The sequence below is a fragment of the Aptenodytes patagonicus genome, chromosome 10 (assembly GCF_965638725.1).
Source record: "Aptenodytes patagonicus chromosome 10, bAptPat1.pri.cur, whole genome shotgun sequence".
NCBI lineage: Eukaryota > Metazoa > Chordata > Aves > Sphenisciformes > Spheniscidae > Aptenodytes > Aptenodytes patagonicus.
The window spans coordinates 20,610,541-20,631,979 of NC_134958.1; the positions used below are offsets into that span (position 1 = coordinate 20,610,541).

The 21,439-nt window shown below is 37.2% G+C and overlaps 1 protein-coding gene across 1 annotated transcript in view; it reads right to left on the bottom strand.

Annotated features, from left to right (window-relative positions):
* Positions 1-17,131, bottom strand: part of CIB2 (calcium and integrin binding family member 2) — a 47,535-nt gene extending 30,404 nt beyond the window's left edge. The window contains 5 exon segments of the mRNA XM_076348725.1: positions 4,715-4,749; positions 8,561-8,581; positions 16,337-16,417; positions 16,419-16,449; positions 17,082-17,131. Of these exon segments, the coding sequence (XP_076204840.1) occupies positions 4,715-4,749; positions 8,561-8,581; positions 16,337-16,417; positions 16,419-16,449; positions 17,082-17,131 (218 nt within the window).
* Between the last annotated feature and the right edge of the window lie 4,308 nt (positions 17,132-21,439).

A 21,439-nucleotide genomic window follows, 5' to 3' on the forward strand; every position in this document is an offset into this window, starting at 1 on the left:
CTGTCATATTCATCCCTTCATCCCCACCTACACAACTGTGCCCCTTCCCTTGTGCCCTCACTAACACTCATGCAAATGGATGGTGAGCCAGCCAGGGTGGCTGACTTCAGCCAAAAAAATATTCACGGGGGTTTTTTTTTTTGTAAGGTTACTCCTTGCTGGATTGTCTCACTGAACTTGGCAGCTGCACAAGAAATTCAGTTCAGCCTAAACAGAACTGGACCTGCACTTCCTTCATATCACATCTGAGAGCATTCTGCAGTGCATAAAGAAATGCACAACAGTACCTACTTCCCTCTTAGCTGTGGGGACATGCTAAATCAGTAAGTGCTAATTAACGAGGGGGTCGTAACCCGTTTTATTTCCACTCAGTAAAACTTCACCTCAGACATGCTGAAATACCTCTTGATTCTACTCTATTCGTTAGAGAGTAATTTGTATTCAACAGTTTATATACAGTAAATAAATGCTATTGATTGTATTACTATCTGCCATATCATAAACTGGTTATGTATAGAGGTTCCCAATAAGCAGAAACATCCCACTGTAAGGATAAGGCAGAAAAGGAAATACAATGATTCCAAGTGACTATTCCTTCTCCCATGATTTTAGGCCTTTACAGAACTACTCCCATGATTTTATTCTTCTAAGCATTTTACAATCAAGCATTAATATTCAGCTTTGTATAGTGTACTTTTCAAACAGAGCATCTATTTTTCACCATCCGTTAACCTAATCTCTTGCCCCAAGAATATCTATTTTTCACAATCATATTCTAAGGTTGCACTGTTTCTCATAAGCATTTTTGGTTTTGCTCTTTTTGATACAGATAGGGTGCAAAGTCATGCAGGCAATGGCTCCCTTATCTCCCATACACTGCCCATAAGCAGAAAAGTTTTCTTTAGCCTAACATAAATAATGTAATTGAGTCTAAGTGCATGCTTTGTTCTCTTCTCAGGAAATAGATTGTTTCCTTACAACTTCAGTTACGAAATACAAAATGTATTATTAGGCTTTCACAGTACTCAAGCTGAGGTCCATTACATGTTTCTTACTGGAAAAAGCGACACTTCTATTTCACCATAAATTAGAACAATTTTGGGCGTTATCATCGGCATCACTCATGACCTTTTATGTTACTGAAGAGAGAAAAGCAAACCAAGACAAAATTATTTATTTACATTTCTATGCTTTTTAGAGAAACAACACTTACTAAAAATCCATCAGGGTTGTTTTAACTTAAATATTATTTGCCACATTCAGCACTTCACTATTCTTTAATTGTTCTATTTAAATGACCAGGTCTACCAGGTGACAATAACACCTCAGCTTTCTTAGATAGAAAAGCATCCACTTGCTCTGGAATAGCAGGAGAATCTTTTCCACAATTCCATGCTGCTTCCTTTATCATCAAGTCCTATGAATTACAGTGACCTCCTCTACTCTATGTCACACTTACCATGCAAGGGAAAAAAGATTACAAATCATCTGTCTGCAAATGTAGTTTCAAATTACAGTTTTGAAAGAGATACATGTAGTGTTCTGTCCAGCACTGTTCAATTTGTGTACCGTGCAATCTGCCTAGATCAAAGAGGAAATAAAGATCCATTTCTACTCAGATATTCCTTTATGCTGCCAACAGTCCTGTGGGACAATGGAGTGTTCTTACTTACTGAAATAAATTGTGACCTGTTTTTACCATTACCAAAGGTCCTGTGTGCAATACAGTCTCGGGTTTTGGACATGGCATACACCAAAAAATCAACCCCAGAATACTGTTATATAAAAAATATTTGCAAATCCAGGTAATTTATTGTTGTGATTTTTAGAATGTTCTCAAACATTGCCTTCAGTGCCCTGATATCAAACTTCAACATAAGTTTTATCTCACTCTCACGTGTCAAGAAAAACTGAAGAATGCATGCGAAATTTTTATGACAATTCCATACAGAAATATCTCTTCATTTCAGCCAGTTTTTATCTGCTTGTCAAAGCTGCACATTGCAAATTCATTCTCTACAAGTACTTTTTTATCCACTGCAACCCAGAAAAAGAGAACAGAACTTGCTGACTCTTCATTTCATAGCCAGATTTTGCAATACTGTAAATTCCTGTTTGCCTACCATACAATTACATTTTCTAATTTCATTACTTTAGAATATCTTTTCTTGAAATCTGCAGTGTATGTTTCAAAGTACACTTTCTGTGTTTTCTCAGTTGCATATGATGGTTCAAATTTACAGTTTGGAAATGTTGTTTTCCAGATTAAAAAAAAAAGTTTGCCTATTCAGATTCAGCAGTTTCCTAATTACAACTTCTGTGGAGATACTTGATTCCTTATTTCCTTTCTTTCATCAGCATTTTACAGTTCTAAGTCCATTCTCCCCCCACCAATGTTACAGTCTTGCTATAAAATTGGTCACGTTTTATGTCATATTCTTTAAATTGGGCCTGTACTACACATGTTTTAGGCTTCCTATTTGTCCACAGATTTTTCTCTAAATGTATTTTAGGTGTACAATACCAAAATCAGTCACTTTTCTTCTCGCAGTGGAAATCAATGATTCTTTCAGGCTAATTCCAGTATTTCCTTAAAGGTTATCCCAAAGGAGAAAAAGAAATTACTCCTAAGAGCAAGATGACATAGTATCACAGTTTACAAATCACTTCCCCTGGAAGGGTCCAAAGTCTCCGATTAGATCAGGTATTCAAAGCGACAAAGAGAACCTTAACTTACGTAAAACGTAAGATCCTTAATTCATAATTATTTCCCTAATAGGAACACAGTATAAATATAAGTAATTCACTGTTTACAAAGCTTTTAACAATTTTGAGTTTAAAGGGGATGTTAGAAATATAAATCAGTTTTTTCAGTTTATCCAATCCAAACAAATTTATTTCAGAAGTTGTTTATCAAGGTAGCCCTGTGAAACAGAAGAACAGTATTTGTTGATTTTTAAAAGACTTAGAAGGTGGCTAAAGGTTTGTTTTATACAGGAAATCACACTAAACCATGAGGGATTTTTTCTTCTGGCTGAATAATGTATGTATCTGAGATTTGGTGGCTACACAGGGACATCTTTTATTCCATATCCAACTGCTGGAACTAATGACAGTACAGGAATATCACCGAATCACTTCTGACGTCTAAACCATAAAGTCTCTTATTTTGGACTCACAGCTGCTTTTCTGAATGAATTGTGATAACAAATTCCTTTATTGCCAAAGTCAGTGTCCTCAAGCAGAACTAACAACGTTTGCAGCCCTGACAGAACATACAGCGACCATTCATTTTTATTTAAGCTGCACGACTTTTTGTAGGGTACCACAAACACAGAATGACACTTCTTTACAGCTAATGATTATGCATCATTCCTAGAAGTTCGCAGCTGAGGAATGCTTGCTAAAGACACTACATCCATGCTATGGTAATTGACTTTTGTGTAGCCTTGACTCGCTTTGAGGACACCAGTATCTCTGTTGGAGCCAGCCTGCATTAAGCACAGCTTATCTTTGGGCGAGCTATCACCCACTCACTGCACACATATTCTGACTCATTTAGTCACACCACCATGTATCATGAAAATGTACTCCAACAACGTGACTAAATTTTAAACCATAACGATTATATAAGAGGGACTGGGACCAAATTAAATCCTGGCTTAGGTGGTGGTATTGCAATGTTCTTACTGCACAGTGGCCTCAGAGATCTTGTGCACTGCTGAGGAGTGAATGCATCATTTCTCTGTGAGTAATGAGAACAAGGTATGCAAGAAATTAGCTGAAATACCACCTCTATTTTTCCAGCAAAAAATAAAGCACCGAACTCAAAGCCACGCCATTAGTTTTTGCCTTGATAGAGTCACTAACATCAGTCTTACTGAGGTTTACAGTGACAGAGCAAAGGCAGAGAACATTTCTCTCAGAGACCATGTCTATTTTTGATCTCAAAGCAGTTCCCAACGTTTATGAAAACAAAGGCTTCTTATGTCTGAGAAGCTATTCAGATTTGAGAATCCTGAAGCATTATGAGCTCATAGGTCTAGACACATACCACCGATTTATTCTCACTCCCTAATGGGGCAAAAATCCTCACGAAAAACAACAGGTATATTGACGGGACAGGATCTATGTCATACTTCTACAGATCCTTAATCTGAATGGTTAAAAGATCAAGAATCCATGGCAGGATCCAGGGCAAGAAGTCAGCATACACATAGGCAGAAATTACTTCAGTTTGGCTCAATCCATCACTACTGAAAAAAACCAAGTCCCTTCTATTGCAAACAGTGATCCCAATCTTTGTAACCTTCTGTAGGGGAAGTTTGTACAGAAACAAGCATTCTCAGTGCTCTGCAGTTTAAGTTCCACCGGTTTTCCCCACACTTAAGTCCACACCGAAACCTGTACTGACTGAAGGATGTGCCCTCATTGGTATAACTGAGCAGAAAAGCAGCAAATTCCTTTCAAAAAAGTCACTGGATCTCAACTTTCAATGGCTTATCCCTAGAAAAGTCTCTGATATTGACATTAAGCTGATCACTATCTGTTTCCTTATACACATTTACATATTGTAAGCACATCTTGAGTCCAATCCTACACTCATTTTTTCATGCAAAATAACTGGCTTTATTTAGTTTCCTCACAAGTCAGAAAAAAGATTTAGTCCCTTCCATATGAATCACGAAGGAAAAATTTAATACAATTTACTTACCGAAGGATTTCTTTCCGAGTGAAGAATGTGCAATCCTGTTAAAAAACAAAACACGTTATTGTACTATAGAAATATTGAAATTCAACCTTTTGGAAGGAAACTCGGATCTGGCAGAAAAACATTAAAGATGCCATTTGTGTACCATCTGCTTTTGACTCAGAAAGCACTATACGCTATAAATGAACTGAAATGTCCTAAGGACAGGGCTATCAGTAAAAAAAAAAAATATTGTTAATGTGAAACTTCAGGAGGGGAAAAAAAAAACCAGCTTGCTGAAATACTTCTCCACTGTGGAATGACCAGAAACAATATTAAATCAAAAAAGTAAGGTATAGGCCAAAAACATTCAATAAATGGATCTAGAAAGCTATAAATAACAAATAGATGAAGAAAACTATCTTCTAACTTGAGAGTATTCCTCTATTAGAGACAACTGATTTAATAATAAAAGTCATGTACTTATTATGCTAACAATTAATTTGCATTGTGGTCCCTTCGGCGAAGGCTGCAAACTCCCATATGTTAGGAACATGGATAGAAGGACAGCCCCTGCTCCAAACAGGAGGCAAACTATTCAACTTTCCCTGTGGTATCACAGAATTTGAAATAACTTACTAGAATGCAAAGTAGAGCTGGCTGAACATGAAAGAAGAGCTTACAAGCGTTCGCCTGCATTCTGAATGGCTCTGTGGTGGGACTGCACTTATACTGGTTTAATTCACTCTTTATGAACATCTGCATTTTGCTAGAAGAATTCATACACTTCACAAAAGAACCATAACATAAGCAGTGAAACAGTTTGCATTTTCATGTATTGCTACATCAGTCACAAAACAAGTTATATTTTCAGGTGCTGTGAGGAACCATAATAATCAGTCCCATTCCATTAACAGAAATATCCCCTGATCTCCACTATATTATGTAATATATATTTAGGGCAAACTCTGCCCTGCATCCAAAACTAGGAACACCGGGGGCAATGAAATATTGGATGATCAATTTAAAACACTGTTCAGGTGATAAATTCAGAGAATATGCATCTTCTCATCTTAGAGCTACTGGCTGATGAGCATGTGTATATATAGGGAACAACAACCAAACCACAAAATTCTTCCTGATTATCCACCTCTCACAGGCCCATGTGATGTGGCAAGGCACGTGCCTAAGAATTTAGCTCTTAGTAGTTTTCCTCCTTTAATGTAAACATATTTAAAATAAATAATATTTTTAAATCAGCTAGTGACAAGGTAACATCATGAGACTTGGTAAGTCATATTTAAGAGTACATACAACTAGTATGACTCCCCCAGTCCTGCTCTTCAGCCAACTAGTGAAAAAGCATTTCTTTCCTAAGCTGAGAATCATTCTGGCTAAATGCCTGCTTCTTCCAAGGAGGGGAAAAGCAAGTGATCACAGCTAGCTGAAGCAGTCAAACAGCTTGTCTCAGGTATCCAGGTATGCTATCAGTCCTGCATGGTATCAATTATTGAATTTGCTTGCTCTCCTCCATATGAAGTGGCAGGAGAAGCAGCTCTTCCTTCAGTGTATTGTGTAGCAGAATAGTGTTACAAGGCACAATAGGAAGCACCTTGTGAGCTACTGACACTGATGTCACATTGTCTGGAACTGCACAAAGTGAAATAGGAGCCAGCTGGTTAAGTCTTCATTAATTCCAGCACATTCAATACTTACGGTCAAAGTGTCACTTAAGGATGCTTCATTTACTAACGAAAGGCAGGTGCAATCTCACAAATAATTGTGATGCCCTCAGCAGCAATCATCCCCTAATTATACAGGCTTGAGAAAACAGCAGACACTGTTACTTAACTAGAAAGCTGACAGGGTATTGATATGCAAATGGAGATAAAGATGAAAAAGAAGAGTTACCCTTTACCTTCCAGAAATCATGCAAAAATGCCACTGGAAGACACATTAAGACGTCAGATCATAAACCTTTTTTACTGAAGGTCCACATATTTTTTTTTTTAAATCTGAGTCACCTCATGTCTTTGACAAACACTATTGTCTGCCTTTTCTTTTTTTTTAATCAAACAAAATTTTTACTAATATAAACTAAAACCCACTAATATTGAAAACCTTTATAACAAAAGTAGTTGCAAGTATCTGCCTGACCACTGTTACTGACTGCAGTATTCCAATTATGCCCCGCCAGTTACATGGAATTGTGTGTCAGGGATGAGGCGTGTCAAAAAAATTTACAGTGGTTTCACAGACCACTTGCAGCGATCTTAAAGCTACTCAGGGTCAGAGAACCACAAATTCCTTGTGACCTGGCCTATAGTTTTGATCCACAGCAAGATCATACACACCACTTAAGTAATGCTTTACCATTAAGAAGCCTGCCTGGTCTCAAATAGCAAATGTAAAAGCCATAGCTCCAAGCTATCTCTGAACGGGAAGTCCAGCCATCTCTCTTGCTTCTCTCAGCTTCTTATTTCTGCCTCTTCCTTTATGCGGACTTCACAACTCCATCGGAGAACTCTGAAGGAAGGAACTAATGTGTTTGGAAACTAACCTAGCAAAAATGGATTAATTTCCAGCTTGGATCATTTCCTTTTAGTGGCTTAGAATATAGCGTCGGTAGCACTGGTACAAGAGATTAAGCTAAAACAAGTTTCTGTTGATGGCAGGAAAGAGGTGCAGGACTGCCCTTTTTTTTTGAAAGCACAGCCCTAAGTTGGATTAAAGTCATGATGGAACAAGGGTCTAAATAACATAATTACATTTTACAGTTGCTGGAACTCTAGCAATTTAATTCCAATTTAATTAAAGACTTTTGGCCAAAGAAACACGGAAGTGAATCATCCAATTTTCTTCTGGCTACTTCATTCATACACAAAATACACAATGATGGACAATAAATAGTTAAATTAACTCCCGCATAAGGAAAGGTGAAGTGGGTCCTGGAAAGCATTTGTCACTTATGCATATGATGACGTTCATCTTCCTTCAAGCCAGAGACATCATGGAACACATTTGCTATTATGTGGACTGTATTTGAGTTTATTATGAACTTAAAAAGCAACCTGTCTATTCTGTCTGGACACTAAAGCCACTGGGAGTCGTGCTAGAAAAGCACAAACTAAATACTGAACAAATAAATGTTACCAGCGTTTTCATAATTCTTATCAATTCAAGATTTCTGGCAAGAATTTATCCTGAGAATCATTGCTTTTATTTCTAATGCTATACAATGGCCTGAAAAACTTCTGCTAACAGGAGGCCCCTTGTGGGTTTTAGGTTATTTAGAATAGAGCCTTGAAAGGTCACCTACTCCAGCCCCTGAGAAAATACGTGCTCCTTTTCTAAGATCAACCATCCCACTCGGTCTGTCCTTGTGCCCTTAATAATCAAGTTAATTAGAAGTCTGACAAAGGATCACTGCTGGTTTTTTGGAGGTAAGATACCACTTAAACAAATCTGCAATTATCCACTTCCTTATATCTGGCAAAGTGAATAAAATAAAGCAAACAGAAAATTTCCCATTGACTTAAATGAGATCATTAGCTTGTATAATGGGACTTGGTTCTCAAATTTGGCATTTAGGTGGCTTAACTGGTCATTAAAATATTTTGCAGAGAAAAGAGTCAGATAGCTGGTGTATTTAGGTTCCATGGGTGGCTTTGCTCTTGGCTGGTAGTGTGACTTTCTGCAAGTCACTCAACATAGCTTGTAAAGGAGGGTTAATGGTCTCTGCTCTTAAAATTTACTTTATAAAACAGCAGAATGTACAGGCTGTTAGAGTTTTATTCTTTGTTTTCCTATGTCAGGTGAATGCAGGTTTAGGACAAAACAGGAACAGAGTGAAACATGGTGGTCCACTACCTTTTCCTCTAGTCTGTAAGACTTCACTGCAAACTCCTAGAGCGGTTCAGCGCTGTGTTTAGTTCTACAGGGATTTGAATGAAAAATAGGAATAGAGATAACTGTGCTGAGAATGCCGATACTTAACTTTGTGTAAAGTGTGCATACACGGCGTAACGTGAGGTATGGCTCCAGAACCAGACCACATGTAATTTGTTCAGTGGGATCTATTGCCAATACCAGAGTGCAGCATGCAGTTTATGAATGGCAGCAGAGTCCACTGAATGAAAGATTATCACTTACCACTTTTAGAAGCAATTATCATTGTGCATAAAGCACAGTTTTCAAATAAGACTAATTTCGCATAGATAAGCAAAACACTTCTCTACAGAAAAGACGAAAAACTGGAGAAAGAAACAATAGAATGAAAGAATAGCAATACTCAAGTATGCAAAGCTACTGTGAAATAACATTTCTTAAACCCCTTAATGCATATTTCTCCTCTAAGACAATACATACATAATTCTGCCTTTTATATGTGTAGTTTCATAAAGGCAGGTTTATTCTGATCCTGCAACAGCTCCATTGGAAAATTTTATAAATAAGGAAATAATATAAATCAGTCTTAGTAATACAAAATCACTCCAAATTAGAAAAACAGTCTCAAACAAAAGCCAGCAAGCCACAGATAAAGTAAACCAATGACTAACAGGAATTTTGACAATATCCTCAAGGCCAGACAGATTAGATCCATATAGCTATCTTACTGAGCAGCTTTTAATAAATGAGAAGTACTGAATGCTGCAACATTTTAAATGTTAATATTTCAAACAAATTATTTCAGAGATTTCATTTTTAAAATCACAAATGATGTTTTGTACTGTGCCAAAAGTACACAATGTGTGTAAGAACATTTAATCCAAACACCATAAACACATCATCCTATGAAGTAATCAAAAAGGAGCTGGACAGAAGCAAATGAACTTTCATGTAAGATCTATTATTAACTCTATTCTGGTAACATTTTACAAATGCAATACTTTTATTCTAGTTGCCATACAACTAAGACTGGTATAGAGTTGTGCAAGACTGAGTCAGCAAGATACTTACATATTTTCATCACTGTAAATATATAAAGACTTACTGGAAGTCAATGAGACTAGCCACAGTCTTTAAGTTGCGTAGCTGTGCAAATACTTCAGCGAATCCAGATTTAAACACTAAAAAAAAATCCTGTCAGAGTTAGTATCTGCATTAATAATAGTATTGGTAGATGGACTTTTATCTTAAAAAAATCTGGTTGCATCAGAATGTCAATGGAGATTTTAACATCCAGCCTATCTTTATTTGTCATCATATACATTTTAGAACTACAGCCAGAACAACTAACACAGCCACTGAGTTTCAGGAGGAAAAATCTGCAGCTATAAGAACCAGTTTATATATTTATACTGCAACATGGGAGTAAAAACAGTTAGACATTAGCAAGGACTGAAGAAGAAACAAACTGTCAACAAATGTAATTTTGCTCAATCTACATAGGCACCAAATGGTAACATGAAACTAGAATCTGACTAAAGGGTAATTCACAAAAACCTTGTTCCATTATTACGCTACTTCAAAATTGCACATTAACAACAATACTCTATCAAACTGAAAAGTACTCCAGAAGATCCTGGAGAACCTGTGATGAATACACTTTTTGTATTCTTGCAAAGGGTTCATTTTCATAAGAGATCCCAATTAAGTCAAGCATAGCTTTTTAAATCAAAAAATAGCTTGATGACCTAGTTTCACTTTATAAATGGCATTTCTTGACAGATCATAACGTAACTTTTTTCATCTGATTTTGCATAATTCTCATGAAATATAGTTGAATCCCACTTAGACTAGAATTTTAATAAAAGGAAAAAAGTTAGTTCTGTAATAGACAAATTCTTGTGTAAAAGAAGCAAGTAAGTATTTCATATTACTATCTTTTATTGCAATATTGCCTAGAAGACAGCCAGGATAAACATCAGTTTGTTTTGAGGCTGCATTAAATAACGTAGAGTAAATAATCCCATTAATGAACAAATACAAAAAGAAATGGCTTGCAATAAAACCAGTAATATCTGATATAAAGTATTTGTGCCCTATATTCTCTAAGTTCTGTCTATTAAGAAAAAAATTAGAATCAAATTCATATCAAATTCAGACCACTTATTCGAGTAACCCAGAAAAGGCAATGAGATTGATTGAACAGTGGAGTAGTTTGTCCATACCCCAAGCACAGTTTCTATGCATTTCCTACTCAATATAATTGTTCATCAGTGAGAATGCAGTGCACTGAGGCCAATATATGGCTCTGACATTGCTTTATTGTATACCTTTATTTTCTATTGCTCCAAGCATCTTTATACAGCATTGCTCAAAAAAACCCTAAAATTCCCATTCATTTTCTTTTCTCATTATGAGACTTGGCCTCCAAAAATCTGTAGACAACTTTTTAAAGCTTAATGTTCTTTGATTGCAATGAAATACATCTTTCTTGCTAATTAATACTTACCTTCTTCCTAACCAGACCTTGGTTACATTTTGCATTTTATGTAAAAAACAAACAAACAAACAGAAACCCACAAAAACAACCCCAAAACAGTCAAGTACTCTAAGGGCATAAGAAGCAGCAATCCCCAGTAGAATTCATTTTCTTACAAGGCTAACTTCTTAAATGAGGTGAATCTCAATGAGGAAACCAATGCTTGCAAAAGCCTAATTTCCAGAACATTTCACTAAGCTTATAAAAATTTAAAGAGCTGCCAACTAGAACACTATCTTAAGAACAGATGATATGACAAGGTGTTAGGAGCTTTCCAGTCTTTCTTTAGATAATTTGCCTCTACCTATTCTGAATTTAAAAAAAAAAAAAAGCTATGAGAGGTTTAATACTATGAAGTCCTATTATGCATCTCTCTTACAAACAGTTTCAACTGGCCACCCATCACCAGTCTTAATGAAGAGTATTTAAAACACTCATCTACTAAAAACATTGAGATCATCGCGTGGGTGACCAGATTTACAATTATTTCATGTAAATGTAAAGGTTCTGCTAAAAAGTGACTCTTTAATATGATAGTTTATATGCAAAAAAAGTTTCTACATGGGCATTTCAGAAAGTTTTAGACAAATCAAATAAGGTTTTTTTATTTCATTAATTATCATATTAATGATCTGAGATTTATGTATACTAGCTCTTCAAGCAGGTGATTTTTCTGCAGCTTAATCTTTACTCCTGAAAACTAGAGCCACTTACATATGGTTTTACCATACTTTAAGCACATTCACTTCTCACTTTTCCATCTCATAGTGTCTCCTATGGAACAAGTGCTTAAAACATAATGCATTTTAAAAAAAAAAAAGATTTCACTACTAAAGTAGCATTCAGGTGCTATAAGCTCAGAGCAATTTGTGTTAAAGACAAAAATGGTAGAAGTTACAACTACAACGGCCAGAAATATATTCAAATAAAGAAATTACAAGTCTAACCATGAGGGGAGTGAGGTTTTGAACAGTCTTCTAATAGGAACTGTGGGGAATTGAAAAAAAAACATCTGTTTTACAAAAAGGATCCAGTTGACTCTCTTGCTTCTGCCATACTGATACTACGGACTCTGTAACCCTGGGTATTATTGTAAGGAGTACAGTACCAACTCATAGACATAAAAACTCATAAGAAGTTGCCTAGTTCTCGTTTGGGGGGAAAAAAAAGGGTTAATCGATGATCCATTTTAAAAGCATATGAAGATGCCTGGCTGTACCCTGGGGTACAGATGTGCACAACAGACTGTTGCAAAGTGGACCCTGCTACACAGTGTTTTACTTTGGTCCAGTATTCAGAGGACCTGACAACCCAACTGCTGTTTCAAGAAATGAAAAACCTGCATTTTAAAAATTATGGAACCATTACCCCATTATCTCCTTTTCTGTTCTGGAGGAATTCCACAAATGAGTAAAAAGCAGGTAAGGTGGCAAACTCCAAGTCAAACAGCTCCGTTTGTATTACAGCAACTGCATACTCCCCCAGAATGCAGCGGACAGGCAAGAGCTCTCTGTGTGGATGGCTACAGCAGTAACCCCAGGATTTCTATGCTTAAAAGATCCAAGAGGTATGCAATAACTAATGGATCAGAGGCAAATCACCATCAAAATAAGGACTTTATCTGATTGTTCACAACATGAGGCTAATATTCCTTCCTGACAAATTCTGGAGGTTAGTTATTGTCCTGCAACTTGTTATTTTATTGTACTTACCATCTATAACAAGTGCTATTAGTAGCCAAAAATTATCTAGCACTATACTAATGAACTACAAGTCCACCTGTAACAGAGAAATCCCATAGGCTGACTCAATCCACTGGGCCTAACTACTGCCAGGCTTTGAGATCAATTACCCAGCATTATGCAAGGCAGGGGCTGCAAAAGCCATTAGAGAAAGGCAATTTCTACATGAAGCATAGTGAATTAGGGATGACATTTCAGCTCTTGCATTTGCCAGTTTATGTCAAGAAGATAACATTAATTACATTAGGATTTTGTTTTGTTTCACTGCAGTTGTCTCTGTTCTGTGTTCACTTTTATTGGTAGTAGGAAGACAGACACTGGTGTTTTACAGATCTTTGATTTCCCTCTTGCCTATTCAGCAGGGATGTAAAAAAGCCTTTTTGGGTCTTAGACTACTCAAAGACCACTAGCTTAGACTAATCCATTACAGTGACAGACTGCTGGTGAGGGTGAGATGTGTGACAAAGTGGAAATTAAAGAAGCTCCATTTTCACATTTCCTACAATGACAACTACAATTAGTATTTAAAAATCATAGTTTCTACTCCAAGGACTTGAGTCAAAGATCCTGAAGGTAAAAAGAAAGTTATTTACTTTTGTGTGCGCTGGATCTGTCCCTTGGTTATCATGAGATAAAATAAATGTTAATTTCCTGCGCTGTTATTTCTGTCTATGTTTATCACTTCATGTAAGAGAACAGAGCACTGCAGCCAGCCCTGTCTGCATCTCATAATAGTCAGCTGCCTCCTTCTTCAGCACACTTCTATTCGATTTATTGCCTCACTGTATTTTCAGAAACTTGTTCAAGATGCCCACTGTGCAGATAGCTTTCCGCAATCCATTTCAGTAAGATTTGTGGTATGCTGAAACATGACGGAAAACTGGGAATTATTATTTTTTTACCCTATTAAAAATTCAGATGCAGTGTGAAGTAAATAAAGTACCACCAATAAGCTATCCCGGGACATAAAATGCATACTACTTCTGTCAAGGTAAGAAACTGCCATCCAGTAGTGGATGCCAGCATAAGATACCTATTCTGGAATTACACTAAGCATATTTCTATGACTTTTCCTCAGGAGAAGTGAAATTAGGTAAGACCTCCCCCCCCCCCCCCCCCCCCCATTGACAGCAAAGGTATCAGGGAGAGAAAAAGACGTTATTGCTACACGTTCTTCTTTACAAAACACTCAAAAGAAAGATTCTACTAAAAACTCTCATTGTCAAGCTAGTCACCGTCTTTATCCTGCTTCCTAGCCCAGACATCGAAGATTTCACTCCTTTCCTTGTATACAGAGAAGGAAATTAAACTGAGTATATTCAACAGCCAATCCTTAGAATACTATTACAGTTGCTGGGAAGGAACAGTAGACTATATGCATGCAGGCTACAAATTAAGTTTTCAGTTATATTTGGAAAAAACAATCCCCAAAACAAAAAAAACCCACAAACATATTAAGATTACTCCTTCCCTTCCCCTAATGCAAACTAAGATATCTTACCTGGTAGGCATCTAGCTGTTCATCAGTAAATATCGTTTGCTTATTACCCATCTTAAATGAGGAATTCTTCCTCTATGCAAATGCATCCCATTAGAAGTAGCTGGATTCCTCTGTATTGTAGGCATTTAGAGCACGTATACTCTGTGAATGTGCTGAAAAAATCCCAAAGCCTGCATTGAACTGGTTTTGACTGTACCTGTCCAATGAGGAAGGACGCAGTATTGGGAAATCTTTGCAAAGGCTGGACTTGAGTGTGCCAAGAAGGAAAGCGTTAATATCACAGGCAGGTGTCGCCCAAAACCAGCGATGCCATTCTCCCCCTTTTTCAGATGCTTTTCTAAGAGGCATACAGAGCTTTTATAACGTAAAAAACGAGTAGCCAGTACTAGAAGAAATCAGCTCTCTGCTGCCCCGGTGTCTCACTTGCTTGTTCACTCCGCGACTTCAGGGCGCTCCTGCTCGGCACCTTCATGTTTTAGAGCAGCTTTGCGTCACCCGACGGCGCTCGGTAGCGCAGTCGTATTACACACACACACACAGCAAGTCTAGTAACTAGAAAAATGAATTAGCAGAGTAAACGTTTCTGCAGCTGGTCTCCCCACAGATAAAAGTACATCCTAGTCAGCGCTTGGATCTGACCTGTACCATGCCGCCAATGTTAAATACAGCTGGATGGAGGCTCGAAGTGTTCAGAGCGTCCCCACAACGTCACCAGGTGCCGCGGGGGCTCCACAGTAAATGCTTATGTCTACACTGTGCATATAAGCAGCCCTGGCTACCACGAACGCGAGTTCCCTACCAGAGGTGCCAAACTCCCAGGTATACCAGTGAATGCAAGTATTCCCTCTTACATTAAATAAATAACAAAAAAATCAGGAAGATTAAAGCAGTTTAAACAAACGTAACCTGACTCCTTCGGCTCAAGCAAGCACAGCTGGAAAGAAAAAAGTTACGCAGCCTAAAGCAAAGGTAGAAAGTACCACTAGAGGGCTCACAGTGTATTTTAAAGTAATACAACCCTATTTCCGTATTTCCGGGGGAATTAAAAAAGAAAATAAATAAAAGAGCATGTAAGAGTTGCACACAGACAAAATGAATAAACTCAAACAAAATTATATTATCTAACACTGCAGAAGGATAAGCTCTTATAATAACAGTAGGAAGAAGGCTGAGCGAGAAAGGGTGGGAACAGGGAGGAAAGACCTGTTATGAGTAAGTTTCCTTGGACTGCTCACTTCCCGTTTGTGCACACAGAACGGGAGAGGGTTTATAAATATTTAATAAAATTCCTACCTTATTTACGTACAGCTCTGCCAATGGTCATTATTTCCTCAGCAAGTTAGCATGTTTAATAATAACATGTTTAATAACACCTGGACAACTATCTGGTGCTTTTTCCTACAGCTTCTAATGATCCTAACCTGGTAACAGCATTGGATAATAGGAGTTCAATTTACCTGTTTGCATGTAACAACAAAGAACAAACATTTAACAATAATACTGAGAATAAACGTATTGTATACATAGTAAAAATATCCTATGAAGTGTGTTGGATATGTAGTAAAAACATTCTACGAAGTGCTGAACTGTAGACTGTTCTAAGAGACGACTTATTTAGATTGTAACATTCAGAGATGCAGATTTGATTAACTGCAAACCAGCACTGCCTTGAGCTACAAATCCACAAGGTGTTACTATATATACAATATAAATGGCTTGGGATAAGAATGCATTCAACAAGGCTTATTAGCGATAAGCAAACATCAGAATTTTAACAGTGAAAGAAATGGATTCTACCAATAGAATATATTGCAGCACAGTTTCAAAATAAGGAAGAAGCTGCAATAATAATGACAATACAAGCTCTGAATGACCTGCCATCAGATCAAGAGTGCAGCAAGCGTCTAGTCAAACATCAGACAGTTGCATCAACTGTGTGTTACATGGCCAAACTGACCTCTGTTTTTTCTAGCCACTAGTGTTGTGGGTTTTTTTCTTTTCCCAAAGGTACAGTGGCATTGGGTTCTTGTTATGTTCAAAAAGATTCTCCATAAGCAAGTCAGAACGTAAAGAAGGAAAAAACCCAAACCTGCAAAATACAGTATTTCTATTTATTAAAAGTGCTCTTCTAACACTCTTTCTTTGAATCAGAAAACAACAATCCATAAGGGCCCCTTGAGATTAAGAACTTTCACACTTCTGAAAGTTCTTACACATCCTCAACTCTGAATGAGCTTCATCATTGGCTTTAGTGGTTATGCATATAATTAAGCATGTTTCATATCTATGATCTGGTGCTACTGAAACGCCAGAGCTAGCAGCTGTTCTGACTCAGACCAGACCAATACATAGTCAAGTGATTTGCATGAAATAGCACTCCTTTCATAGCCACCTAATTCAAGCTGCCTGTCTATGCAAATCAGATTAAATATAAATGGCCAAATTATCTTTAATGTCATTATACAGAGGTGAATTGACACCAGGGGTGCATTGGGCTCCATTTCTTTTAATCTTGTGATTTTGTATACTTAACAGTATTACTACAGTGAAAAGACTAACATCTCATTTCTTCATTTTTTACCTGCTTTTAAATTCCTGGCTGCTTGGTCCCGCTGTATCCTAGATAACACACATATCAGCTAGTCTCTATTTTTAGAATCAAAATAATAACAATAAAAAGCAGAAGGGCTAAGTGGAAAACACCAACTAGATAAGACTTACTTGTGGTTACAAAGTAGGCCAGAGGTAGAGTCCTTGAGGTTCACAGACATATTCCTGTTTATGCCTTTGGGCCTGGCTTTCCACTCTGCCCCCTCCACTTTTCTCTTGCGTATTAGAAATGCTTTGGTTTCATGCTAACGTAGAGAAATTATGTAGGAAAACTGGTATGGCTAAAAGAGTTGACTGCTTTCAAAGAGTTAGAAGTTCTTGCTTTAAAAGAAAGACTCAACTTACCAAGGGGACAGCACTCACTGAGTATATGGACAGAAACTGTGTCTTCAATTCTTCTTTCCATACTCTGAAGAGTATTCTCAATTATTAAATAAAATTAAAATGCACAGATTTTTAAAAAGAGGATTCAAACACTGATTATTGAGGGTTCCACTATACTAGCTAGTTCTTCTCAAGCATGCTACAGTGGTACCTATGTTTCACTGCATAATTATCTTGCTATACTAACTGGGTAAAATTTAAAGACGATATAATGCACAAACTCTTCTTGACTCCTTCTATCTGTTTGTATGTATCAAAGATCAGATAATTTTCCAGTTTGCTCTTTTCACTTCTTATATCTGTTTGTATTTATCAAAGATTAGTTTAATTTGCCAGTTGAGTGTTACGCAATACTTACTCCTAGCATAAATTACTGCAACAAATCAATACTTTTCTATGTACACAGCAAGATCTGACCTTAATGTTATCAGTACCAGCCTTTCATCACACTTTACTGTATTTCAATTGCTCTAAACTGTTTGCCAAAGCATGTGATTTTAAGCAATTTAGCAACACATAGCATATATCTTGCAATCAGTTGCAAATAAAGTTTACTAAGTAGTATAAGTATATATACAATAGTCTTGACATTACACTGGCCATTATACCAGAGAACATGGTTCAGTAGCCACTGTTCATCCGCTTTAAAAGTTTAATTTATGGAGCAGAAAATATGCTATCAACCACGTACACCAGATTTAACATTTTATAGCAAGATGGCTGTCAGCTGCAATAGCTTAACACCCACCAAAGGCTGCAATCTGACCCCAGCTGCAGGGACGTGTTTCCACAGCCAGAGCTCAGGGAGTGGGCCAAATCATGCTAGCACTCCTGAGCACCTTCAGTGCAAAGCCTCCTGCTCTGAACTGTTGCTAGCCATGGCTGCTACACCAGGTGACTTTGCTCTGATTCATTAGTAGACGTGTAAGTTTAATAACCTCCAACAGACAGGTCATACTACCTTAAATTGCCTCTGTAAATTATGCAGTGAGAATCTGACTGTGGTTGAAGTATGAAAGCTCTTATTCCTCATCAAAGGAAGATCAAGAGACTATGAACAGAGATCACTTTACCTGTTAACAAGCAGATCCACACAGAGTTTTAACAATCTAGTTGCATATCTACTGCCTTCACTGATCAAGTTGGTTTGCTACAACTTTGAGTTTTCATATATAGACATAATCAAAAGTTATGCTTTTAATTGGGGAGAAAAGAATCTGCAAGATTTCATGCCCATTACACCAAATACTCAAACAATTTCTCTCCCACACAGATGTTTCCTTGCAGATTAGCGCTTCATAAAGACTCAGTCTATTAGCAAAAAGAACAGTTTTGACCTAGAAGGGCTGCCTGTATGTTTATTCTGTTGCTACTTTCTGTAAGTTAAGTTAGGCCCCCCTTCTACTACAACAATGATCACTACTTGCAACGATTACATGGGAAAGGTTCTGTCCTCAACCAATGCTGAGGAAATTCACCCCGAGTCTTTGGGGCTTGTTTTATTTACTTGAACCCTATTCACAATTCTGTTTGCTCACAGGTAAATGAGGAATAATAATGTTCACCTACAATAGGTGCTGTGTAGATAAAATAGTTAAAATGCTTGTGTGTCCCTTAAATGAAAAATGCTACAGAGCTACAAAACATTACCATTGTAATATGCTTCACTGTCACAACTTGCCTCTTATTTAAGTTATTGCAAACTATAAATAAAAATGAGCTGTAAATACACAGTTACAAAATAGAAATCCTAAAATGAGTGAAAATGACGGTTTGATGCTACTGCAGTAGATAGAAAAGTTGATTTTCCGACACGTGACCAATAGGATGCTCAGACCCCACTAAATTTGTCTGGAAGTGCTAGCCTATAAGAGAAAGCTTCATGGGACTGAGCCCTGCCTTATGAATGAATAAACAGAAAGATGCAAAACTCATGGCCCTCAAACTGATGAAAGATGCTGACGATCTGACCAAATGCACTCGTTATGATGAGCAGGAACTTTCTGTAGAGAATTTTTAATGCTAAAGAAAACAAACAGAAAGGAAAACCTTGTGCCAAATTTGTTGGGTTTATGATCTTATCTATCTAGCTTAATAAAATACACTATATTGGAAGATGGAGGTTTCTGCCTGCATTTCATTAAGCCTAATTTATCCATAATAAATCAAGTAAAAATGACTTTTTTTTTTTTTTTTAAGATGCTTTACACAAGACAATGCTTTGCCTCAGGGACAAAATAATAATAAAAAAATTAATGGTTTCCTAAGCAGACTACATTTAATATCATGAATTTCCTCATAGGGAGTCTCAACACAGTGATCACTAGGGGAAAGGAACTACTGCAATCTCTATATAGGCATCTTTTTTCTAGGCAAGACAACTACTGATGGTTTTGTTACTGTGTTGTTTAGCCCTTCTCAGAACAGATCCAAACCAGCCACTGTTAATGGCTTATTATTGTAGTATTATTATGGTAGCACCTATAAGACACAGATCAGAAATCTGTTGCAATAGCTGTTTAAAATATATGTAAAAAATAATTTCTCCCCAATTTCTCCCCTCCTCTCAATTTACAATCGAAGTGTAAACTGAGAAAGTACATGCAGATACAGTCAGAAAACACAAGAAAACAATATGAACGTACTGATCAGCACATAATCAACTTAACACTTATGGAGTCCTTTGGTAAGCATCATAGCAAAAGAAACAACAAATATAAAGAAAGGAGTAGAACAGATGTATACATCTCATGGGAAGCAGCACAGTAAAAACATTAAAAATTCAGCTATAATGTCCTAGAAACATCATAGGTCAATCTGAGATGGGAGCAGGCCTCAATTTACAAAAGGGGGGGGCGGGGGGAAGCAGTGAATAGAACATGTAAGCTGTGGGAAGTAAAGATGGCACAACAAAAGAGCCAATATGTGAAAAGTATGATCAAGCTTTGAACAAAAAAAATTATTTTACAGAAACATTTGGTACGGATATCTGCAGGACCAATTTGGATTTTAAGACTAAAATGCAAAAACAGCAGTAGTTACCAGAAGAAAAATCAAGAGAATTCTGCACACTTGCCATTACAGACAACATCTGAGAAACTATTCTCAATTCAAAGCATTGTCAAAAATAAAATAAAATGTACACATAGTAGGCTGTTTCAAAAATTGTGAGTACCCTCTGGTGCCCTGTCATTGGGGGGGGTGAGGGGAGGAAAGGGGAAGAGCAAGAGCAAGCAACCCCCAGAAAATAGCATCTACTAATGCTGTGCAATTCTGAGCATTTCTACTTACTCACACTTTCAAGACAAGCAAACTGAACACACAGTCTTAGTCCCGCATTTTCAAGCACATACAGGACAGAGGTAAGTAAATGGAAAGGCCGCAAGTATTTTTGTAACTCCATCACCAAAAACTGGCACCAAATTATACTGAGATAGAACCCAAATCTTTATGTTGCCAAAAAAGTATAAGAAACCAAAGGTAGTTTTGGTTTTAAGTTGTCTTTTGAATTTAAACTATTAGACTCATATTTTATATCACTCTTTGCAACCACTGAGTTTAGAAATTTGGTCTTGATTTTTAAATCAAAGCTGAGAGTCTTGTTTATTCCTATAACTCATTTTTTCAATTGACAACAAAAGAGTCGACATAAATTGACTGAACAAAATTGCAAGCAATGGCCACACTGTTACTTAGACAGCAGAGCCTACCATATCATGAGAGAGTCTCTGCATCACTGTTTGTCTAAGCAGATCAAACAGAAGGTGGAGGTATTATCACCATTTCACAGGTAGGAAAACCTTTTAAAAGTCAGAGGAAGCAGTCATTCCCAGAGGTCTGAGTCAAACAAGTTCTAGCCTGGTGCTTTACTCTCAAGAACATCCCAAGCTACCTTACCACCCTTAAGGATAGAGAAGAATAAGCATTTAACTGCTTTAGGTGGGACTTTAAGACCGCTGTCTCAATTCTTATTTATCATTGTAACCACAGTGTTGTCTCCCTTGCCGCATGCTGCTCAGGGACGCTCCACAGCCTGGAGCCTCCCACAGCCACAGCCTCAGTGGACTCCTAAAACTGACACATAG